The sequence below is a fragment of the Sitophilus oryzae genome, unplaced genomic scaffold (assembly GCF_002938485.1).
Source record: "Sitophilus oryzae breed Bouriz unplaced genomic scaffold, Soryzae_2.0 scaffold_1652_pilon_pilon, whole genome shotgun sequence".
Classification (NCBI taxonomy): Eukaryota; Metazoa; Arthropoda; class Insecta; order Coleoptera; family Curculionidae; genus Sitophilus; species Sitophilus oryzae.
In genome coordinates, this window is record NW_022146339.1 from 236705 (window position 1) to 258474 (window position 21770).

A 21770-nucleotide genomic window follows, 5' to 3' on the forward strand; every position below is an offset into this window, starting at 1 on the left:
TACTCTGTCTAACGTATTTTAACTTTAAACTCAAACAAAAGAAAATTCAAATAACAGCAAATAAATCTAGTTATTTATAGATGCAAAACGAATAATCTGTCTATCATTCAATCATTATTTCTTCCCGATAGGCACTGGCGAATTATTTCTTCCCGATAACGACTGGCGAATTAGCTAAAACAATAACCGTATACAATATTGCCAGATTGCCAATTGTCACTGCCTAAAAAATGATTTTACAGTCAAATAAAATAATAGATGGAATCGTTTGGAAACAAATACAGATGACGAGACAAGTAAATTTCTAATTTGCTGCATAATACAATCTTTCTAAAACACAGTTATTTAAAATTGATCGTATGAAATAACATGGACTGTTTCTTACATAGTTCTGTAATAACATCGGAACTGGCGATACCGCATCGGCGGCATCGAGACATTGGGTGCATCCGTGCTGTGGTAACGCACTGCTTTTGCTTGTCCATATCTATGTAATGTTAAGTTGCGGCCGTGCGTTCGATTTCGAATAATGGGATGCGTTTTTTAGGTAATAATAAGACGTTGAACAGGTGGCGTTTGTTTTGTATGATGTTTCCGGCTTTGCAACCGTATTAAAGACAATACTAACTTACTATTTAGAAAAATAAAACAATGTAAGTCGCATTGTAGGATTTGTAGGTAGATATATAATGAAAATTGATCAGATAAATATATTTTTATTTTGCGTCTGTCTTGAATAAATGGAAGGGTAGGCAATGCTTTTTTGCCTATATGTAATGCACGCCACTGGACCTACGTGTGTTCCCGAAATGTATTTTTGTAATTTTAAACTGGTTCGAATGAGGCAAATGCATAACGTTAGAAAAAAATAATTTGACATTGACAAAATTATAAGATAACAACTTGAAGTTGTATCATATAGATACAGTTTTTCCTAAATTACTTAAAATCGGCTTATCCAAAATTGTTGAAATTTGGCATGTGTATTCAGCATACGCAGACCTTCGAAAAACGTATTTACAACTTTGCTGCCAAATTAATAGGGGAGCCAATATTTTGGCAGTTCAGAATTTACATGGGATTTCCTATGTTTCCAATGACGATGCACCACCCGGTATATATCCAACGACAAAATCCTTGACAGTGATAGATGTGTCTGTCATTTTAATTTCAAAGTAGTTTTTTTTATTTTACAAAGAAATAAGGTGGTGCAATTGGAACGTATCATTAATATATTTAAATTATACGTATAATTAATATATCAAAATATTGTGAAAAAAATGTATAAAACTGAAAAAATCTAATCTTTTTTTTAATTTACCTATCGTGTGATGTTATTTTACAGATACTCCAATTTTTGGTACCATATACGAGATAGTATACAACTTTATTTGTGGCTAATATAACTCTCTGGCCATAGTCTCTTGCAAACTGTGTTTCTGGCGGTCTCTGGGCACCGAATATTAACTGTAAACTATGGTCTGGGTCAACACTTAATTTTCCCTCGAGTTTTCTTCCACTTAATTTTAAAAAACACGAAACACAAGTAACAACACAGTCCAAAATGCAAAATGCAAAATATTTATCATTTCTATTTGACATAATTTGACACAAAATTATAACCTATAATTTGGCAAGAGTTTGACAATTCTCAAAAATCTTAAGTCGAGTTCATACGCATCGCAGTCCGTTTGTCGTTCATCGTTGCGTCAAACCAATAATATTGAAATACGATCTGTCATTATTGAAATAAACCAATAAAACTGGTTAAAAGAAGGCAAGAGACGACACATGACGTATTTATTTATAAACCCATCCATAGTTAACTTAAAAAATATTAGAAACTTTTTTAGTAAAATAAATGGATTGGTATGGAAGTCATCTGCTTTTTTTCTGTCATCGTCTGTCGAAATCTTACCTGAGAAAAAAACAGAGTATACTATGTTGTGATACCGTGGTAATACTGTGTTGTGTCTGTTGTAACTACCTGTTGGTTCATTCATGTCAGGGTTTTTTTTTAGTGATAGATTTAAGAATTTTTTTGGTGTCATATTTGATCATTTAGCATTATAGGATATGAACATAGATAAAAGACTTATACTATTAAATAGATAGGCAACTTATAATACATTTCAATTTTATTATACAAGGGCGCCTCTGGTAGTCGGAGGAAGAAATACTAATGGAAGAGAGGGGTGCGGGGAAGGGGGGTTGTTTTAGTTAATTTAAAATAAATTTAGACATACATATAAGAACACTTTGTGTGCTTTTAATTAGGTCGAACATATTATAAACGATAAATCAACTTAATTAAAAGCATACAAAGTGTTCTTATATGTCGGATATTAATTAAAAAATATATTAAAAAGATTAGAAATGGTATATATTAAGTTGTTACAGTTATAATTTAATCTTTGGCGGTTTTCAGCAAATAGCAGGCAGTACATAATTTTCCTCCCTTTGAAGTGAATTGGAAACGGCTATATAATTTTGGTGTAGGCAAGATTCCCAGTTTGTTTCCGTTTGAGACCTGAAATAATAAAAACAAATTAAATTAGATGTAATCATCTGCTGATCATGCTAATATAACACAACGCGCGTCCTTAATTCCTTACATGCACCGTAAAAAAATTAAATAACTGCTCAGCAAGTAGCATTTATAAGCAGTACTAATTTAAAAAAATCTATAACTGTAAGTAGATATGTTTAATTTACTTACCATTGTATCCTTCGGAAACCAGGTGTACAACAATTAAACTCCATGATAAAAAATAATTAAGAGTCTATACAAAACACAAATTGTCCCACCATTTTTAAAAAACATTGTCTAAAGCAGAATACTGGCAAAAACTCTGAAGGAATTTAATTTTACAATAATTCGACAAATCAAAACGAAATCAAACCGTAAAATCACAACAAAAGCGTCTCTGAGTGACAGTTAAAAATCAAATTTTATTATTGTCAGATATTGACATTTGCATTGTTAATATTGACAGTTTTAATATTTTGCGCCTCTGCATCTTGGAGGAAAAACTATTTTTAATGAACCGTCATTTCCATTTAAGTTTCCCAGCCATGGATATGAATTATTGTGTGACAAACCTATTTATAGTCTGTCCAACGAGAAGATCCTTGACAGTGATAGATGTGTCTGTCATTTTAATTTCAAAGTAGTTTATTTTATTTTACAAAGAAATAAGTTGGTACAACTGGAACGCATAGCAAGAAATTAATATATTTAAAATTTGACTGACAAGTGATGACTTCAAAATATTGTGAAAAAAACTATATAAAACTGAAAAAATGTTATCGAGTTATTTTATTTAATAAAAAACGGTATGTGTTAATACAAAACAAACAAGAACAAGACACCACATATCAAAAAAATATAAGAAGAACTATTTCTTACTTTCAAGCTTTATGAAACTTCCCGCATTTATGATTATATTTATCAATATAACTTATGTACAAATACAAATTTGTAATATTCCGTAGGAATAAATAAAACAACATAAATAAAACAAACTATTTTATTAATAATAACACTTACCAAATTGTATACCTTAAAGGTTGATTAATTAACTTTAATCTTAATTTTTTTTAAACCAGTACCTTTTGACATTATTTTTCTGCAGTAGGTACTAAAATCCAGTAATTACCTATCGTGTGATGTCGATATTTTACAGCTACTCCAGTTTTTAGTATGTGTTTAGTATGGTCCTTCTACCATATTCGAGATGCACTTATCTACGACGAGATGGTATACGAACTTTATTGATGGTAACTTTATTGGTGTATAAGACTTTCTGCCTGGGCAGCTAGTATTAACCATAAACTGTGCTCTGGGTCTACAGTTAATTTTCACTCGATTTTTCCTCCACTTGACTTTAAAAGACACAAAACACATGTAATAACACGAATCAAAATGCATTATCTTCCAAAACGCAGGGTATTTGACAAAAGTTGACAAAAAATTATAACCTAGAATTTGGCAAGACTTTGACAAGCGTCAAAAATCTAAAGGCGAGTTCATACGCATCGGCGTCCGTTTGTCGTTCATCGTTCCGTCAAAAAAAATAAAATTGAAATACGAACTGTCATTTTTGAAATAAACCAATAAAACTGGTTAAAAAAACAAGAGACGACGCATGACGGATTTATATTTAAACCCATCCATAGTTAACTTAAACATTATTAGAAACTTTTTTTAGTAAAATAAATAGATTGGTATGGGACGTCATCTGCTTTTCTTCTGTCATCGTCTGTCAAAATCTTACCTGAGAAAAAAAACACAGAGTATATTTTATATTTCTTAACTAGCCAATGTGTTCTATATTTTCTTTTAATTTAAAGTGATACACCAAGTACATATTTGCATCCTTAGCATAAATTCTTTCATATTATGATATATGGAAGTATCAGAAAATTAAGTTCAAATTTGCAAATATGTATATTGCATACGGCATTTTATTTATAAATATCAAATTTCTATGTATTTTATAGTATAACTAGAAAGGTACTAAAATTTTGGAAATACCGCATCCAATATTATTACTAGTATTTTATATTATATTTTTTTTAAATTAAGGTGATAATTATAATTAATAATAATTATAAAATATTACTTTTGTTTTGGAATTAAAAATAAACTTACTTTTGTTTTGGAATTAAAAATAAATAATGCAACCGTGCTCTTTAACACCTTCCTCCATGGTCTACTAACCATGTTACTATGCTAAATAGGTCGACCCATCCTGTTTAATAATAATGAACTCGTGGGAAGAATCCTTGATATATTTATATGATTGCAATCCACTTTAACTACTTACACGAAGAAGATTTAAAACTGTTTAGTTTTAATGATTATAATTAAATGAGGAAAGTTTAGTTGCACTAATACCTAAAAGAAAAACTTAAATTGGTAGATAATAGAGATGAGCAACAAATCGCAAACTACGATTGAATCGCAGTGATTTTAAAATTGCAATCGCAACCTGCGATTGGCTCTCTTAGGAAACCGCGACTGCGATTTTTTCTATTTGCGAGTTTTTTTTCAATTTAGGCAACCAATATTACTATAGTTGCGATTTACGATTTTGTTGCGAATGTAATTTTGTGGTTCCTTGAAGCATTTTGTAGAAAACTGCGATTGAATTTTTTCTCTGATTTTATTTATTTATAGAGAAGGTATTATCACAGATTAGGTATCCTATAAGTATACAGATAAAAATCTTGTCCCTAATTCGTGGTACGAAAATTGTTTTTTATGACGATGTGCAAACGAGTAAAATTTCCTGTGCGCAAAAATAAACTCGCGTGAAATAACAATAAACAGCGTAATAGAGAGATATCGCTAAACCGAATAGCGTGCATGGACGTTAATACGGCCAGGTGTTATTTCCTTTACGTGAGGTGGTATTAACTCTCTTCATTTATAGTTATCGGATCGGAAAGAATTCTGTTCGCGTCACGTCCGCCATTTAAACTTAACCTAACTTTGAAATTATTTTGTTTACTAGGTATTTTAAAACTAAAGGGCTAAAGTGCTTATTTCCAGTGCTTTATTGTTCAACGTCTGCCAGTGGGTTTAGGGCAACAATCAACAAATTCTCTTAGAAGGGCTAAGTCGTCATCTGCTGTAAACCTAAGCCTCTTTATAGGTTCTTTAATATTGGAAGAGGTGGAATCCATATTTTGGGCCATATTTATTTAATTAAAACTAATCCCAGCTAGTTATTGTAAAATCGCTTATATCTGTGGCTTACTCAACCGGACCTCACAATGCAAATTCACCTCAAATATCCATTTAGTTGGTCACCGGCAAGCACTCTCTCATTGTACATGAAAATAACAAAACAAACATTTACTATCTGGATAAAATTGATAGTTAAATAGTAAGACTCACCCGGGAGTACTCTGCCCCCTAGCCACTGGCATTCTCTTCAATGTATCCCGTTCCATATCTTCTATCTAATTCAAATATTATTCGGATCTATTGATCTATTGGTTAATAATCTTCAACAACTAGCTAGTGTCACCTGAAATAGTATAGGGACTTCCCCCGGACGCAAATCTGCCGCTAAACAGACTGGCATCCCAATCGAATAGGCTAATTGGGGTACCTCACTACCCCAACGCCGCATCGTGTCAATCGAGAAGACAAGAGAGACCTCAAGACCAACCTCGAAGGCAAGACGTCATAAGAGGTTTTCTTCGTTGCCTTACAGTACATGCAACGTTTATAGTCAAAAGACTCGCAACCCCCAAATGTCAGCTCTATGACAAAACACAACACAACAGCCGGCCGGCCCGTCTACTACTGACCTGCCGCCGACAAGCTAAGCCTTCTCTTACATCACAATTTTACCTGATCACAAATATTTACATCGCTTGCCAATGAATCATACTATTTTCTCTAATCGACTTTCAAATAGAGTGTTTTAGCATTACTAGATAAATAAATAGAGAGTTTCCGAAGGAATGCATATTCTTTATTAGAATAGTGAATAAATAAAAGCATTATTATAACAAACTGTTTTTCCAAGTTTTACATTATATGTCAAATATCCTAATAAAACTAAAGTAATAATTCAAAACAATTCAAACATAATCTCGCCGGCCGGCCCCGGTTGTCAAATACCCGCACATGCCCATTTAAGCAATTTTTAAACGTTATTTAGAAATAGCGCTTGGTGTAATGGATCCACAAATTACGTCAGGCGGTAACGTTATTAGCGGGTGTTGCGTTAAAAATTGACTCGCGCATATCGCAACTATGATAAGGTACGCGTAAATACTGCATGACGCTATTCGGTTTTCCGATATCTCTCTAATAACTGTGCCGGAACTAACTCTCTCTAATAACTGTGCGTGCTATGTGCGCAAACTAGTAACCTAACTAGTGCCCGATTCCGAAAATTGGAACCACGAAAAACAATAAAGAAAAAACAAAGTTTATAATCTGTATAATCTGTGGTATTATTTTCTAGGACCAAGATCAAATAATATACCTGATGTTTCTCAAGAGTGGTTCACCTCTATAACTTTTTAATTTTTTTCTGATAAAAAACGAGATTTAGTATGTAAGCATATGACATAAATTAGGATTGATTGACGTATTCAATTTATTTCGATTACTTTCTTTTTCACCGGAAATTACTACAACTTTTGATTTTTAAATGTGCACTCTCGGTATTTTTTTACTTTATTCGATAGAAAATGACACTGAATAAAATGCCTGGTACAATATTTAAATATTAAAATCGCAATCGCAGGTTACAGTCGCAGCGATTTAAAAATCGCAATAGCAGTTTCAATTGCGATGGGAGAATCGCAGTTTTGCTCATCTCTAGTAGATAATGTTTAAGGTATTTTTGTATTTTACCTGGGTCTCACACGGGACTACAGTATAAAAATATTAGATCTTCAAATATTGGAGCTTTGTGCTGAAAGCTTCACTTTGTTTTTATTTGATTCAGTAAACATTGTAACCCATGTTGTATACAGCGTGGGCAAGGTCTGGCTTTGGGTGCCGTGTATAAGAAAAGTACAGCGAATACGCTCAGTACAATAAGTTATACTGAATAAAGAAAGAAGAATAAGTATTTTCCAAACGTATGCAATGACTTATACAGGGTGGCGCACCTCATTCGCCTCGGTTGATTATACCAAAACGGAAAGATGTAGAAACAAAATATTTTATGGCTATATGTGGGAAGGCAATCTGCACAATTTCAAATTATTTTGAAATGTACAGGGTGTGTCAGAACAAAGATCCATACCAAAGTTATATTTTTTCTAATGGAACACCTAGTATTTTATTTCATTTTTGGATTCTTAGACATAAAATAGGGCATTTATTATAAGGGTTTAATATGTTTAAAAGCTTTGGTTTTTGAGATATATAAAGATATCTAAATATGCATGCTATAAAAAAAAGTTTGTCAACAGGTTGTTTCCGGTTTCGTATAATCAACCGAGGCGAATGAGGTGCGCCACCCTGTATAATAAACACTTCGCATTTTTCTCTCTGCGACTTAAAAATCACCAATGTGATTCACTCCTATGATAAATACGGGCCCAGTACTCTCTTTTGCCGATATGGCATACAGGGTGAGGTCTTAAATAAGTGCAAATATTTTTCGGGGTAGTATATTTCGACCCCAGAATCACGATTATTAGTTTTTTTTCGCGAAAAAAAATTGAAAATTTGGATTTTTTTCTTTTTTTATAATCAATTGTTTGTCATCATTTTTTTAAAGAGTAATTTTTATGTTTTCAGTACAAAAGATCGACGGAAAGTCACGATTTAATTAGGGGACCTTACAATGCCAATAAAGAATCAAAATATGTGGAACTAGTTTTAGTTGTAGACAATAGAGAATACAAAGAACTGGGAGAAAGTAGAAGCAGAGTTATCAACCATTGTAAAAGTATTGCCAATATTATCAATGGAGTAAGTGTGTAGTATTGCTGCTGAATTCTAAAATATTAACTTAAATATATTTTTTTCAGCTCTATTCTCCCTTAAATATTTTTATAGCTCTAGTAGGAGTTGTGATATGGACTGAACATGACGAAATGATCTTTTCTCCAGATGGTGATTCAACGCTCACTAGTTTTTTACATTATAGAAAGCAAAAATTGCTCCCTGATCACCCCAATGACAATGCTCAACTATTGACGTAAGTTTTAATATAAATTATAAAAAACTACTATAGATGTGATTATTATTTCTGCATGGAATATATCTATTAGCCCCCCATATACTAGAAGATCTGGCCTGCGGGCATAGTCTGCGGATAAAAGCTTTGTATTTATGTGGCAGGTCAAGCCTTCAAATCTGCAGGCGTGATCTGTCAGATTAGATTGGCCTAAAAAATGAAAGAAGGATAAAATTGGCGGACTTGTAACGCTCTTTTTTTTAAGCGGCAGTTTATTCTATTATTCCGATAAACATTTATCTATACAGGGTGGTCCGAACTGTATTTCGGAAACTTCGGCAGCATATTCTGCAGATAAAAATAAGTCTAAAAGTTCGTATAAATGTATGTCCTAAAATGCTTAGTTTCGGAGATATAAGCATTAGCGTAACTAGCAATGTATCCTGGGGTGGGCCTGGTGGGAGCTTGGTGTTGAGCCCAGGGGGTCCTAGGGCTTTTGTTTTTTTAAAAATGAAAAATAATTTTACACACATTTTTTGCATAAAACGTTTACATGAATTTCTCTATCAATAAATTTCATAAACTTTGTTATCAAACCGTGTTCCTGTAGATTACTTAAATACCTATAAATTTTCTAAAAAAATAAAAATTACCTCATTTTTTGAACACAACAAAATAATATTAACTAAACAAAACTAGAAAACGTCATTTTTACGACATCACAAGCAAATAAAAAGTAATACGTAACCAAGAGTCATAATTCAGGATTTCTCTGGGGCGTGCCCAGTGGTACCTGGGGGGCGGCACCCACGGGCCCCCCTGTAGTTACGCCAATGTATATAAATTGTAGAAATTTCATTTTTATTCTGATTTTTTCCAAATAATTTATGTAGTAACGTCATTATTTGGATGAAAATTGGTATCTGGAGTTTTTTGACATGAGACATTTGATTTTGATGTCAATATGACACCCACTTGTAGAGGGCGCCATCTACATATGTTTTAACTGGTTTGTAGAGATTACAGTTGAGGGTTGGAACCTTTGGTGTTACACAGCAAAATAAAAACACTAAATCACCACAATACACCAAAACACTTTTACTTTTACACTGGACGCGCGTTTCGCTAACCATGCTAGCATCATCAGCAGATGATTATAAACTGTTTTAGTCCGTTTCTTACTCAGTTTATAATTATCTGCTGATGATGCTAACGTGGTTAGCGAAACGCGCGTCCAGTGTAAAAGTAAAAGTGTTTTGGTGTATTGTGGTGATTTAGTGTTTTTATTTTTATTTTGGTTTGTAGAGTAATAACTTTTCGTCCGTACCTGTATACAACTATGTAATAAAATAGTACATTTAGAGTAAATAATTTAGAGTAATAAAATATACATTTACAACATTTTTTACGTAAAAAGGTCTCTCGGTAAAAATCGCTACGAGTAATGGTTCTCGAGACTTGAGATATTTTGAACTGAAATTGTCAATATCTGCCATTACAAATAGGAGTCATATTGATATCAAAATGAAAATTCTCATGTCAAAAAACTGCCAGACACCAATTTTTATCCATATATTGACGTTACTTCAGAACTTATTTGGAAAAAATTGAAATAAAAATGAAACTTCTACACCCTGTATCTCCGAAACTAAGCATCTTAGTACATATATTTATACGGACTGTTTTACTTATTTTTATCTGCAGAATATGCTGCCGAAGTTTCCGGAATACAGTTCGGACCATCCTTTATAAAACTGCTATAAAACGTCAAATTTTATCCCAAACGAGAATATTTTATCGGGCAAATCGATTTAATCGACAGTCCAAATCCGCAGATCTAATCCGCAGGACAAATCCTTCTGGTGTATAGGAGCCTATTGAAAAAATAATGTTGCTATATGATAGTGACAAACTGGGTATCTCATCATCAAACTGTCAATTCTACCAAAACTGTGGTTTGTATTTTATAAATTAAATCAAATCTTGTGGATAGAATAAATGATAATTAATTTAAAAACTAGTTGAACGTAAAAAAAGAGAAATATAGAAATTACATTAAAAATAGACATTATATTAAAAAGATAAAACAATAAAAGTTCTTGTCATATTTAAAATAGGAATACACAAATATCGCAACTATGTCCTTACTAAAATTTATTTTGTATGATTAGCAGGATTTAAAATGTCAAAACAAGAAAATATAATAGACCTTGAATAAAAGATATAAGTGAAAAGCAATACATGTTCTTCATATAAGACATTTTGTAATATACAATGTAAATAATAAAACCAATGTCAAACCCCTGTATTTTTTATTTTATAAATTATTATCAATTTTTATTAGTTATTATTAATTTTGATCATGACAAAATAAACAGAATCTATAGTAGGTATTATTGTTCATCTGGGCTATCTGCTATCTCCATTGACCATAAATATTATTATTTTCTATTGCTTAGGATGTATTAGAATCTAATATAAGAATTTAATAACATGGTTGACATTTTTATAGGAAATTTAACTTTGACCATGGTGTTGTTGGAAAAGCACTAAAGGGACCAATGTGTACTTACGAGTACTCAGGTGGAGTGAATACTGATCACTCGCCTGTAGTAGGTTTAGTAGCCACCACAATTGCTCACGAGATGGGACATAACTTTGGTAAGTCTAATGACGTTGCCAATTGTTATTCAATGCCTTGTTAATTGAAATGAAAACAATATTTTCTTTAAAAACTGATTCATTGTTGAGTCACTTATTTAACGCTAATTTGTGTAAATTAATTTATATTTCAACTAACGTTCTTATTGATGCATTTGGTGACATATGATTTATACAGGATGGTTCGAATTGTATTCGGGAAACCTCGGAGGCATATTCTGCAAATAAAATGAAGTAGTAAAATTCGTATAAATTTATGTTCCAAAATGCTTCGTTTCGTAGATACAGTGTAGCAAATTTTATTTTTATTTCCATTTTTTAATCAATTTCTGAATTAACATCGATATCATTATGAAAATTGTGTCTGAGTATTTTTTGACATGAGAAATCTAATTTCAATGCCAATATGACTCCTACTTGTCGGGGGCGTTATCTTCATATTTTTAACTGTTTTAATGAGTAATAACTTTTCATCTGTACCTGTATAGGCTTGGTGCATTATGCGCCGGTGCTGCCACCATCGGAGAATATCGTAAACAACTAGTATATACAAATATACGGGTTTAAATAGCGAGTATACGAAACATTTATTATATAATTATTCTAAAAGTGTTAGGAAGTATAATTTGTGAAAATTTTAATAATATAAATAAAAAATAATATGATATCTTCAGGTCTAACTTGTATTAGGTATAATTTATTATTCCAGCTAAAAAAACTTTTTAAACGAGTTCCGAAAGATACATAATTATAATTTTAGAAGGTATTCACAAAACATTTAATCACTAGTTAATTAAAAAAAGTATGCCATTAATATTGCAAATTATATTTTATCCTCTCATAGTATATGTCTATTTCATTTTTTGATTATGTAACGAGCACTTTGTTTCATCAAACTGCTTGAATCCATTTTTGCTTTTGATCAAATTGGTGTAAGAAAATATGAAGCTATAAAATGTTTAAAAAGGCATTTTTACGTAAAAACGGCGGAAATGTATATTTTTTACTCAGTAGTTTTTTTTTTTGTAATACAGGTATCTACAGATGAAAAATTGTTACTCTTCCAAACACTTAAAAATATGTCCCCTACAAATAGAAGTCATATTGACATCGAAGTCATATTTCCATCCCATATCCCTCATGTCAAAAAGCACTCAAACACCAAATTTTATCTAAATATCGACGTTAGTTGTATCGAAATTATTTGAAAAAAAAGGAAATAAGTAAAATAAAAAAAAATATATAAATATAATAATAATATATATTAAATAAATAATAATAATAAATAATAAAATATAATATAATAATAATAAATAAATAATAAAAAAATGAAATTTCTACTCCTTGTATTTTAAGCCATACATTTATAGGAACTTTTTTACTTATTTTTATCTGTATAATATGCTGCTGAAGTTTCCCGAATGCAATTCGGTCAACCCTGTATATTGTTTTTATTAGTAAACAAAAAAGATGAATTCGTGAAATTGTACGATGAGCAACGCCATGAATATATTTAAAAATAAATACATTTGTTTTTATACGCAATTTAAATTTAATAATGAATATACTTCAGGTATGGAGCATGACACGACTGTATGCAAATGTCCAGAAGAAAGATGTATTATGGCACCAAGCAGTTCAACTGTTGCACCAACCCATTGGTCTTCATGCAGTCTGAACTACTTATTGTTAGCCTTTACCCATGGAATGGATTATTGCCTAAAAAACAAACCAGAATCCCTTTTCGACAGTCCGGTTTGTGGAAATGGATTTGTAGAGCAAGGGGAACAGTGTGATTGCGGGTTGCCCGAGCATTGCGACAATCCATGCTGTAACGCATCCACTTGTATGCTGTATAATAATGCCAGTTGTGCTACTGGCGAGTGCTGTGACTTAACTGTAAGTTGTGACATTTATAATATGCTTATGTGAAGATAGCATTTTTTGGATAACTAATTGAATATTGGGAAGTCTGAATAGATTTCGAGAGTTCTTTAGTTTTATAGTTAAGTTAGTTATATTAACTTTAACTATCATTAAAGTTTTATTATCTAAACACACAAAATGAACTTATTAAAAAATAATCGTTTTTAAAAACATAGTTCTGATTAGAGTCTTGAATACAACTCCTAATGGGTGGTTTCCACTTCTGCAATTTTGATGCTGCATTTTTTACCAAATTTTCTGCATCTTAGCCAGATTAGTAAGATTTCTGATTATTTGTGATTTTACATGTTGGCAATAATTAAGAGATTTTTAAATTCCCTCCTTAATTTAAGAATGTATATCAATAATTTTTCTATAATTCTACGTATTCGTGAATGTACAGTATGGATTGTCTTTACAGGAGGAATTTTTTTATTGTCATTTTGAGAAAAATACATTCTCCATCAAAATTTTTGCTTGTTCTAAAATGGACAATCCCGTTTATACTTTTCCAAATTTCCACACCATTTTAGAAACAATTAAAAAAACATGAAAATATGGTATGCTTTGATTTGCACTGCACGCCACTGTTATTATCTTTAAGTAGAAAAAGAAAATGGTGGATTAGCCTGTGGTTAACGTTGGAATATGTAGCGGAATTCAATTACCTCGGCAGTTTGATTTCGGAAAAGGCCAATATCGACTCTGAAATTCAGCACAGGATTAGCAGCGCCTCACGAGCATTCTGGAAATTAAAAGACAGGGTTTTCTACAATCATGACTTGAGCACAAAAAAGAAACTTGCGGTGTACCGAACGATAATAATTCCCACCATGTTATATGGAAGCGAAACCTGGGTGCCGTACCGTCGACACATGAACGCATTAAACAAGTTGCAACAGAGACATCTTAGACAACTCTTAAGAATAAAATGGTTTCATCATGTCTCAAACGTATCGGTTCTTGAAAAAGCTAACTGCGAGAGTATTGAAGTCATGATTACAAAGTCCCGCATAAGATGGGCTGGTCACGTATGCAGAATGCAAGAAAACCGCATACCAAAATCTCTGCTTTACGGTGAGCTTGTAGACGGTAAGAGGAGGTCGGGTGGACAACTCAAAAGGTTCAAGGATATTTTCCACGAAAACTTAAAGGGAATTAACAAGCAGAATGGGTAGGAGGAGGCAGCTCACAATAGAACGGAATGGAGAAGAATTGTAAAGTCATTTAAGAGCGACAACCAAAAAGTAAAGAGGCAACAAAGCAATGAGATTTTTGAATGTCCGGAGTGCGGTAGACAGATGAGACATCACGTATTGGGCTTTTCAGTCACAGCTCATGAAGGGAAACGCCTTGCGTGACCATCTTCTGATGCGTGTCAAATACTCGTCAGCGAGTAATGGCGGTATGGTATGGTTAACCAGAAAATTTGAAGGGATCCCTCAAGGTTTAAGATTTTTTTTACGGATGGACAGACTAATTCTCGCAATTTTATGCACACAAAATTGCATATTAAAAACATATCCAGAACTTTCATTACCCATTTTTTTTCGAAATAAAAATGCTACCTTTACACAAAGGCTATTTGTAAGAAATATTTTTTAACAAAATTAATATTTTTTAGACTTGTAAACCTAAAAACGCTGGAACTTTATGCCGTTCGGCGGATTATGAATGTGATTTACCTGAATATTGTACAGGGCAGTCTGAGTATTGTCCTGATGATATTTATAAATTAGATACAGAAGAGTGCGACGGAGGACACGCCTTTTGTTACCATGGTTTCTGCAGGACAAGGTAATTGAGTAACATATGGGATTAGACATAAATTATGAATAGAGAACCTTTAAAATCAGATTTACAATAGAAAACGACAAGGTCGTATGTATATTGTCATACACAGAGCTGCAAGCTCACAGAAAACTTAAGTTTTTCCTGATTTAAATCATTTTAATGACTAAATGATGTGATTTTAAGTCATTTTTTGAAAGCTGACTTAAGACCTTAAAAAATTAAGTCTTTTTCAAAATTATTTGTTTAAATCACAAATAATTTTGATTCTGAAATAGAATCTTTATTCCGAAATAGAAAAAAAATTAAGCCTTTAGAAAAGACTTATGTCATAAAAAATATTTAAGTCTTTTTATAAAAGGCAGGGTTGGCATGATGAAAAGCAGGGTTGGCATGATTTAAATCAAATGATTTAAATCATGATTTAAATCGTGATTTAAATCAAGTGATTTTTTTAATTTTAATCATGTGATTTAAATCAAAAAAATTAATTTTATTGAAACTTTATTATAAATCAAAAAACAACTGTAAAAGTCATAAAAATGTGTCCTAGAAACCTATAAAAAATATTTCTATAACATATATAACAAATAGTAAATCGCTAAAAAAAATTGTAAATGTTATAAAACTATATAAAAATATCTATTCATCAATCTAATTGTTTTTGAACTAATTTCGTGTGAATCCATTAGACCGCTAAACGCAGGGAGATTTATTTTAAAATTTATGTATAAGTGACAAAAATTCGCTGTTCTAATACATATCATTCGCAAACTCTAGTGCAGAACTAAGTTCTTCTAATATAGAGACTATATCTTCATTCCCGAGAATCTATAATCGTTGTCAGAAAATATGTTGTTTTATATATATTTTTTTAAATGGGTTGTATGTTTCCAAATTCTTACCGACATCGACATTTTGATCTGCAGTAAGTACTTTACACTTTGACATTAGATAATACATACTCATTTCATTCTCGACTTAAGACTATTTCCGAACAATATTGTATTGTTTTATTAGGAGTAAAAATTATACTTTATTTTTTGACGATGCTGTATCTTTGAAGAACCATCGTAAAGCTATTTCGACGTTACAGGGAGCCACAAAAAGTTCATTTTTACTCTGAATAGAACATACTATTTTTTTAAACATTACAAATAATTTTTTAATCAGTTTCAAACACTGCAAATAATATAAACAGTAATCGAGCAACAATTTGTACACTCGTTGAATTAGGCACTTACAATTATTAGTTTAATAATATATTTTTGTACTTTTGTGCTTAGGCCTAACAGTGCTTTAATTTTATGCCTAATGACAAAAATTAATACTTTTGAGACGTTTGAAAAAAATCCTTTTGATCTGAAGCGAACGACTTTTTTTGCGGAATATATTGATGACCGATGTGGAAAAATCACACACCCCGTAGAATTGTTAATGTTATCGGGGGGTATCGGGGTATAGATTTAGCCATTTAGGATAAGTGGAAATAATTGGAAATAAGTCCTAGTCATTTGGAAATCCGATTTAAATATTGTTTTGAATTAAAATCAAAAAAATCTGATTTAAATCAAAAAAATTCTGATTTTTTTGATTTTTAAAAAAAAATCATGATTTTTTCCAACCCTGGTGAAAAGTGATATTTTTATTATTGTTATGCCGAGTCCAGACCAAACAGACAAAACAACGACAAGACAGAAACATTCATGTTTTACGACAAAATTGCGACAAATCCAGTACATTTCTGCGACATTTTTGTCTCATTTTTGTTTTGTTTCAAAATTCGGAGACTTTTCAATGTCCCGTCTCGAGTCGGTAAAGATCAAAGTGTCTATGTTTTGTTCGTATATTTTACGACAAGTTGTCAGCGCACTGTGGATGGCGTGTGCTGCCAACAGTAAGAGACCAGTGAAATCACACATGGTTAATAAAACTCATTCGCAACAACTAAACTTTTAACTTTGTTGGACTTTTGTCCTTGCAGTGTGGACAATTTGTCTTAAGTTTGTCTTGTCAAAATTCCCCATTTTTTGTCGCAAGTTTGTCTTGTCTTTGTCTCTCAATCGTGCTTACTTTTTGTCGTCTTGGTCTGGACCCGGCATAATAGTTCTGTGGTATCATAATCACTATTTATTCCTTAAGTCATAATTCTATTTATTCTTTAAACATTTTAGGACTGACCAATGCCAATTGCTTTGGGGTGAAACAGGAACTTCGAGTGATGATCAGTGTTATGATATGAATATTAAAGGGAATAGGCATGGAAATTGCGGCTTTAATAAATTCAATCAATCCTTTTTTAAGTGTGAGTCAGAGTAAGTAATCATAAAATCGTCTCTTTTCTTAGTAGACAATTATTTAATGAAGAATATTTTTCCAATTAAAATGTAATTTGTTGTAGGAGTGTTTTATGTGGTATGTTACACTGTAAGCATTTAAACGAACGACTGGAATTTGGCATGGAATCTGTTGCCATTTTATCCCACAGTTTTATTAATAAAAAAGGTTCGATCGTACCTTGCAGAACTGCTATTGTCGATCTCGGTACTAACCAAATTGATCCAGGACTGACGCCAGATGGAGCCAGATGTGGTGATGGTAAAGTAAGTAACATTTTCAAAGGAAATAGGAATTTATATGAAATGATCTTAGTTATACAGTATGTCCCTGGATTGTGTTTACAAGCGGAAAAACTTTTTTATTGTTGACATTTTGAGAAAAATACATTCTTCATAAAAATGTTTGCTCATTCTAAAATGGTTAATCCCGTTTATGCTTTTCCAAATTTCCATACCACTTTAGAGGAAATTAAAAAAACATGAAAATATGGTTGACTTTTTCCAAAAGTTCTAAAAATCAAAAGGCTATGGTAATATGATTTCGATTTCACTCTAATAGATGTTTATTATTAATTTTGATTAACGTCGTATTTTTACCGTTAATAAAGTATCATTGAACTACATGCGTGCTTCTTTAAGATTTTAAAACTGCCAAAAATATGACGTTAATTAAAATTCTATCAAAGAATGAAAACGAAATTATATTACTATATTTGGATTTTTAGGACTTTAGGAAAAAATTAAAATATATTTTCATGTTTTTTTTTAATTATCTCTAAAACGGTATGCAAATTAGGAAAAGTATATACGGGATTAACTAGTTTAGAACAAGCAACGTTTAGCTGAAATCAGTTATGTAAGATATTTATTTATTTATTATTTGGAAGCTGTTTTACGTGCCGTTACGGACTCGGTGCCAATAATGTTTCTCAAAATCGATAATTTTACCAGTCCTGCAGCTTTATCCTGCCCTATCGCAACTAGATAGTCCTCAAAAGCTGTCTTCCAAAACTTCCATTCTCCCGCAGCATTTTGCCCTTGCAGATCAAAATCTGGCGGTAATTTTACCATGCCCATGGTAGCCATCTTTTACACTCAAGATCGACTTTTTTTATACTTAAAAGACTTGATACTTTTGTAAATACTTTTAACTGCCTTCAATTACGTACTTACGACTTACGATTTACGACTGCGCCATGTTTTACGTTTTGGGGTTTATATTTATGTACTAAATGAAGGTCTTACTAATTTTAATAAACGTATATTAAAGTGAAAGTAAATTAACAAAACATATCAACTTATATTTAGATAATAGACAAGGACAACAATATGTCTGAATGACATCTGTCTAACAGGTCGTGGCTACAGGCACGTAAGACGGAACATTATAAAGTCCATATTCAAACACCTTCCCCTCAAAGGTCGAGCTTCCTAGGGGGTTTAATATTACGACCCGAACGCGACTTAATAACTTTGTTCCTTAAATCTACATTAACATTTTCATTTTGTTCAACTGACACATTTGGGTTTAAAGACATAATTGGGTTTGATGACATATTTGGAATTGACAATAGTTCAGGAAACAACTCAGGTTCTGTAAGGACTTTTTTCTCTGGTTCTGTAAATGACAATTTAATCTGAGAAGTATTACGCCTAACAATCCGGTTGTTATCCTCCTTTCGTACCCAGTAAGATCTTGGTTCATTAGCTTTCTCCAGAATTGTAGCTTTATACCAGATTTTATCTATGTTGCTTCTGATTACTACTTTATCTCCCTTTTTATACTCAAAAGGATATCTGCGAACCATTTTGTCATATTGGATTTTAACTTTATCTTTTTGTTTACAAAGCTGTTTATAAATATTATTTTGAATTCTCGGTTGCAATTTTGCATCACTTAAAGGTAGTTGTGATTTTAAGATTCTGCTCTGCAGTATTTGAGCTGGAGACGCGTTTAAGTTAATAATAGGTGAATTGTTATATTCCATAACAGATTCTCTAAAGTCGGAATTTTCATCTAAACTTTTCTTTATCATTTGTTTGCATATATTAACTGCTTTCTCGGCTAGACCATTACTTTGATGATAATGTGGAGAACATGTTTTTATTGTAATGTCTTTTGCTCGATAATACTTTTTTAAACGACTTGAAATAAAAGGTAAATTATCAGCAATGATATACGTTGGATAACCAAATCTTATAAATATTTCTTGAAATGCATTTATAACTGACTCTGCTGTTTTATCTTTTAGCAAAATACACTCTATCCAATGAGAGAAATGATCAATTACAACTAAGTATGATTTACAACCAAATTCTAAAATATCAGCTCCTATTTTGTTAAAACGAAGTTTAGGAACAGTATGTGGTAAAAGTGGTTCTCTATAATTTGCAGGTCTATATTTTTCACAAACACGACATTTTTTTATATAGTTAATTATATCATCAGACAGATTTGGCCAATAAAATAATAATCTCGCTTTATGAATTGTTTTACTAGTTCCAATGTGTCCCTTATGTAACAGTTCACACATCTTTACACGCAGACTAGTAGGAACGATTACTTTATCGTTTAAGAAAATGATACCACTCTCTATATAGATAGAATTTTTTGATTGTACGTATGGTAAACAATCAGGTGGAATGGAACTTGTTTTTGGCCATCCATTGTAATAATAATCATATAATTTCATTAAAGTTTTATCTTTACACGTTTCTATTCTAAATTCGTCTCGTTTCTCGTTACTCATAGGAATATGCTTTGAAACTGAATGGACCATTTCGAACATTTCATTATCAATCTTACCTGTTGACTTTAAACTAGATCGCGAAAGCATATCAGCAAAATGAATGCTTTTACCTGGTACATAATATACATTGATGTTATATTTTAGTAACTTTAATCTAATACGTTGTAATCTAACTGAACCAATTTTACAAATAGGTTTTTTCATAATTGACACTATAGGTTTATGATCTGATTGAACATCAAAATTTCTTCCATATATAAAATCGTGAAATTTTTGTGTGGCAAAATAAATTGCTAAAAGCTCTTTCTCTGTTTGACTATAATTAACTTCGTGTTCATTCATCATACGTGATGCACAACTAACTAATTTAACTATATTATTTTCATATTGTTGAAACATACAACATCCTAAACCGTTTTTAGATGCGTCACATTGTAAAATTATTTTCCTTTTATAATCAAACGGAGTTAAGCCTGGTGAATTACAAATGATTTTCTTTAATGTATCAAAAGCTTTTTGGTGTGCTGGTAACCATTGCCATTCTATATTATTTTTTAAAAGTTCACATAACAGATGCATATATTCTGCCATGTTTTTTATATATCGTCTTACATAATTAAAAGAACCAATAATCCTTTGTAATTCATTTTTGTTTTTAGGAATTTCTAGTTTACATAAAGATTCAATTCTATCAGGGTCTATTTGCATTCCTGACTCAGAAAACATTTGCCCCAAAACTTTACCTGACTCTGACAGTATTGCAATTTTTCTTTATTAAATTTTGCACCTACCTCCTTGGCTTTTTTCACAACCTCTGATACGGCCTGATCATGCTCTTCTCTTGTTGCTCCTGCTACGATCATATCATCGTGACAAATTTGCACATTTTTGATGCTACCAAACTCTCTTTCAACTACATCTTGAAATAAATCTTGTGAATTTGACAAACCATAAGGTAGAACTGTAAACCTATATATTCCAAATGGTGTTGCAAAACATTTCCATGAAGCTTCTTCTGTCAACTCTAAATGGTGGTAACCTTCAGCTAAATCAAAAACAGTAAAATCTTTTTTCCATTTAAATTTGCACAAATCTCTTCTATGTTGCATGCTATTTTAGGTTTTCTGACAATTTGTCTATTTAAATCAGAAGGGTCTAAACAAAGTCTCAACTTACCATTTGTTTTTTCTACAATGACCATTCTGTTAATACTTGCATTTGAATTTATTTCATCTACCTTTACAATTGCATTCCTTTTTATTAATCTATGTATTTCATTTTTTAGTTCATTTCTTAATGTAATTGGTACTTTAGTAGGGGGGTAACTGACCGGTTCAAAATTTTCTACTGTTGTTATGTTATATTTACCAGGAAACTTACCATAACCACTAAAAATTTCAAAATTCTTATTTATAAATTTTTCCCTATCATTTAAACCTTTCTCAGTAACTGAAATATTATTTACTCTTTTCACCAATTGTAATTTTACGCAAGCTAAACCGCTTAATAGAACCTGATTTGCTCCCTCAACTATGACAAAGTCTTCATACATTTCTACACTTTTATACTTACAATATAAATTTACAATACCAATGGGTTTAACCTGAGAACCTTCAAATCCTTTTAAAATACAATGTGTG

The 21770-nt window shown here is 31.6% G+C and overlaps 1 protein-coding gene across 1 annotated transcript in view; it reads left to right on the top strand.

Moving 5' to 3' along the window:
- Positions 1-21770, top strand: part of LOC115880730 (disintegrin and metalloproteinase domain-containing protein 12) — a 195392-nt gene that overhangs the window by 165052 nt on the left and 8570 nt on the right. The window contains exons 5-11 of the mRNA XM_030898009.1: positions 8282-8455; positions 8515-8684; positions 11176-11324; positions 12898-13223; positions 14875-15047; positions 17216-17356; positions 17443-17644. Of these exons, the coding sequence (XP_030753869.1) occupies positions 8282-8455; positions 8515-8684; positions 11176-11324; positions 12898-13223; positions 14875-15047; positions 17216-17356; positions 17443-17644 (1335 nt within the window). The remainder of the gene's footprint in view (positions 1-8281; positions 8456-8514; positions 8685-11175; positions 11325-12897; positions 13224-14874; positions 15048-17215; positions 17357-17442; positions 17645-21770) is intronic.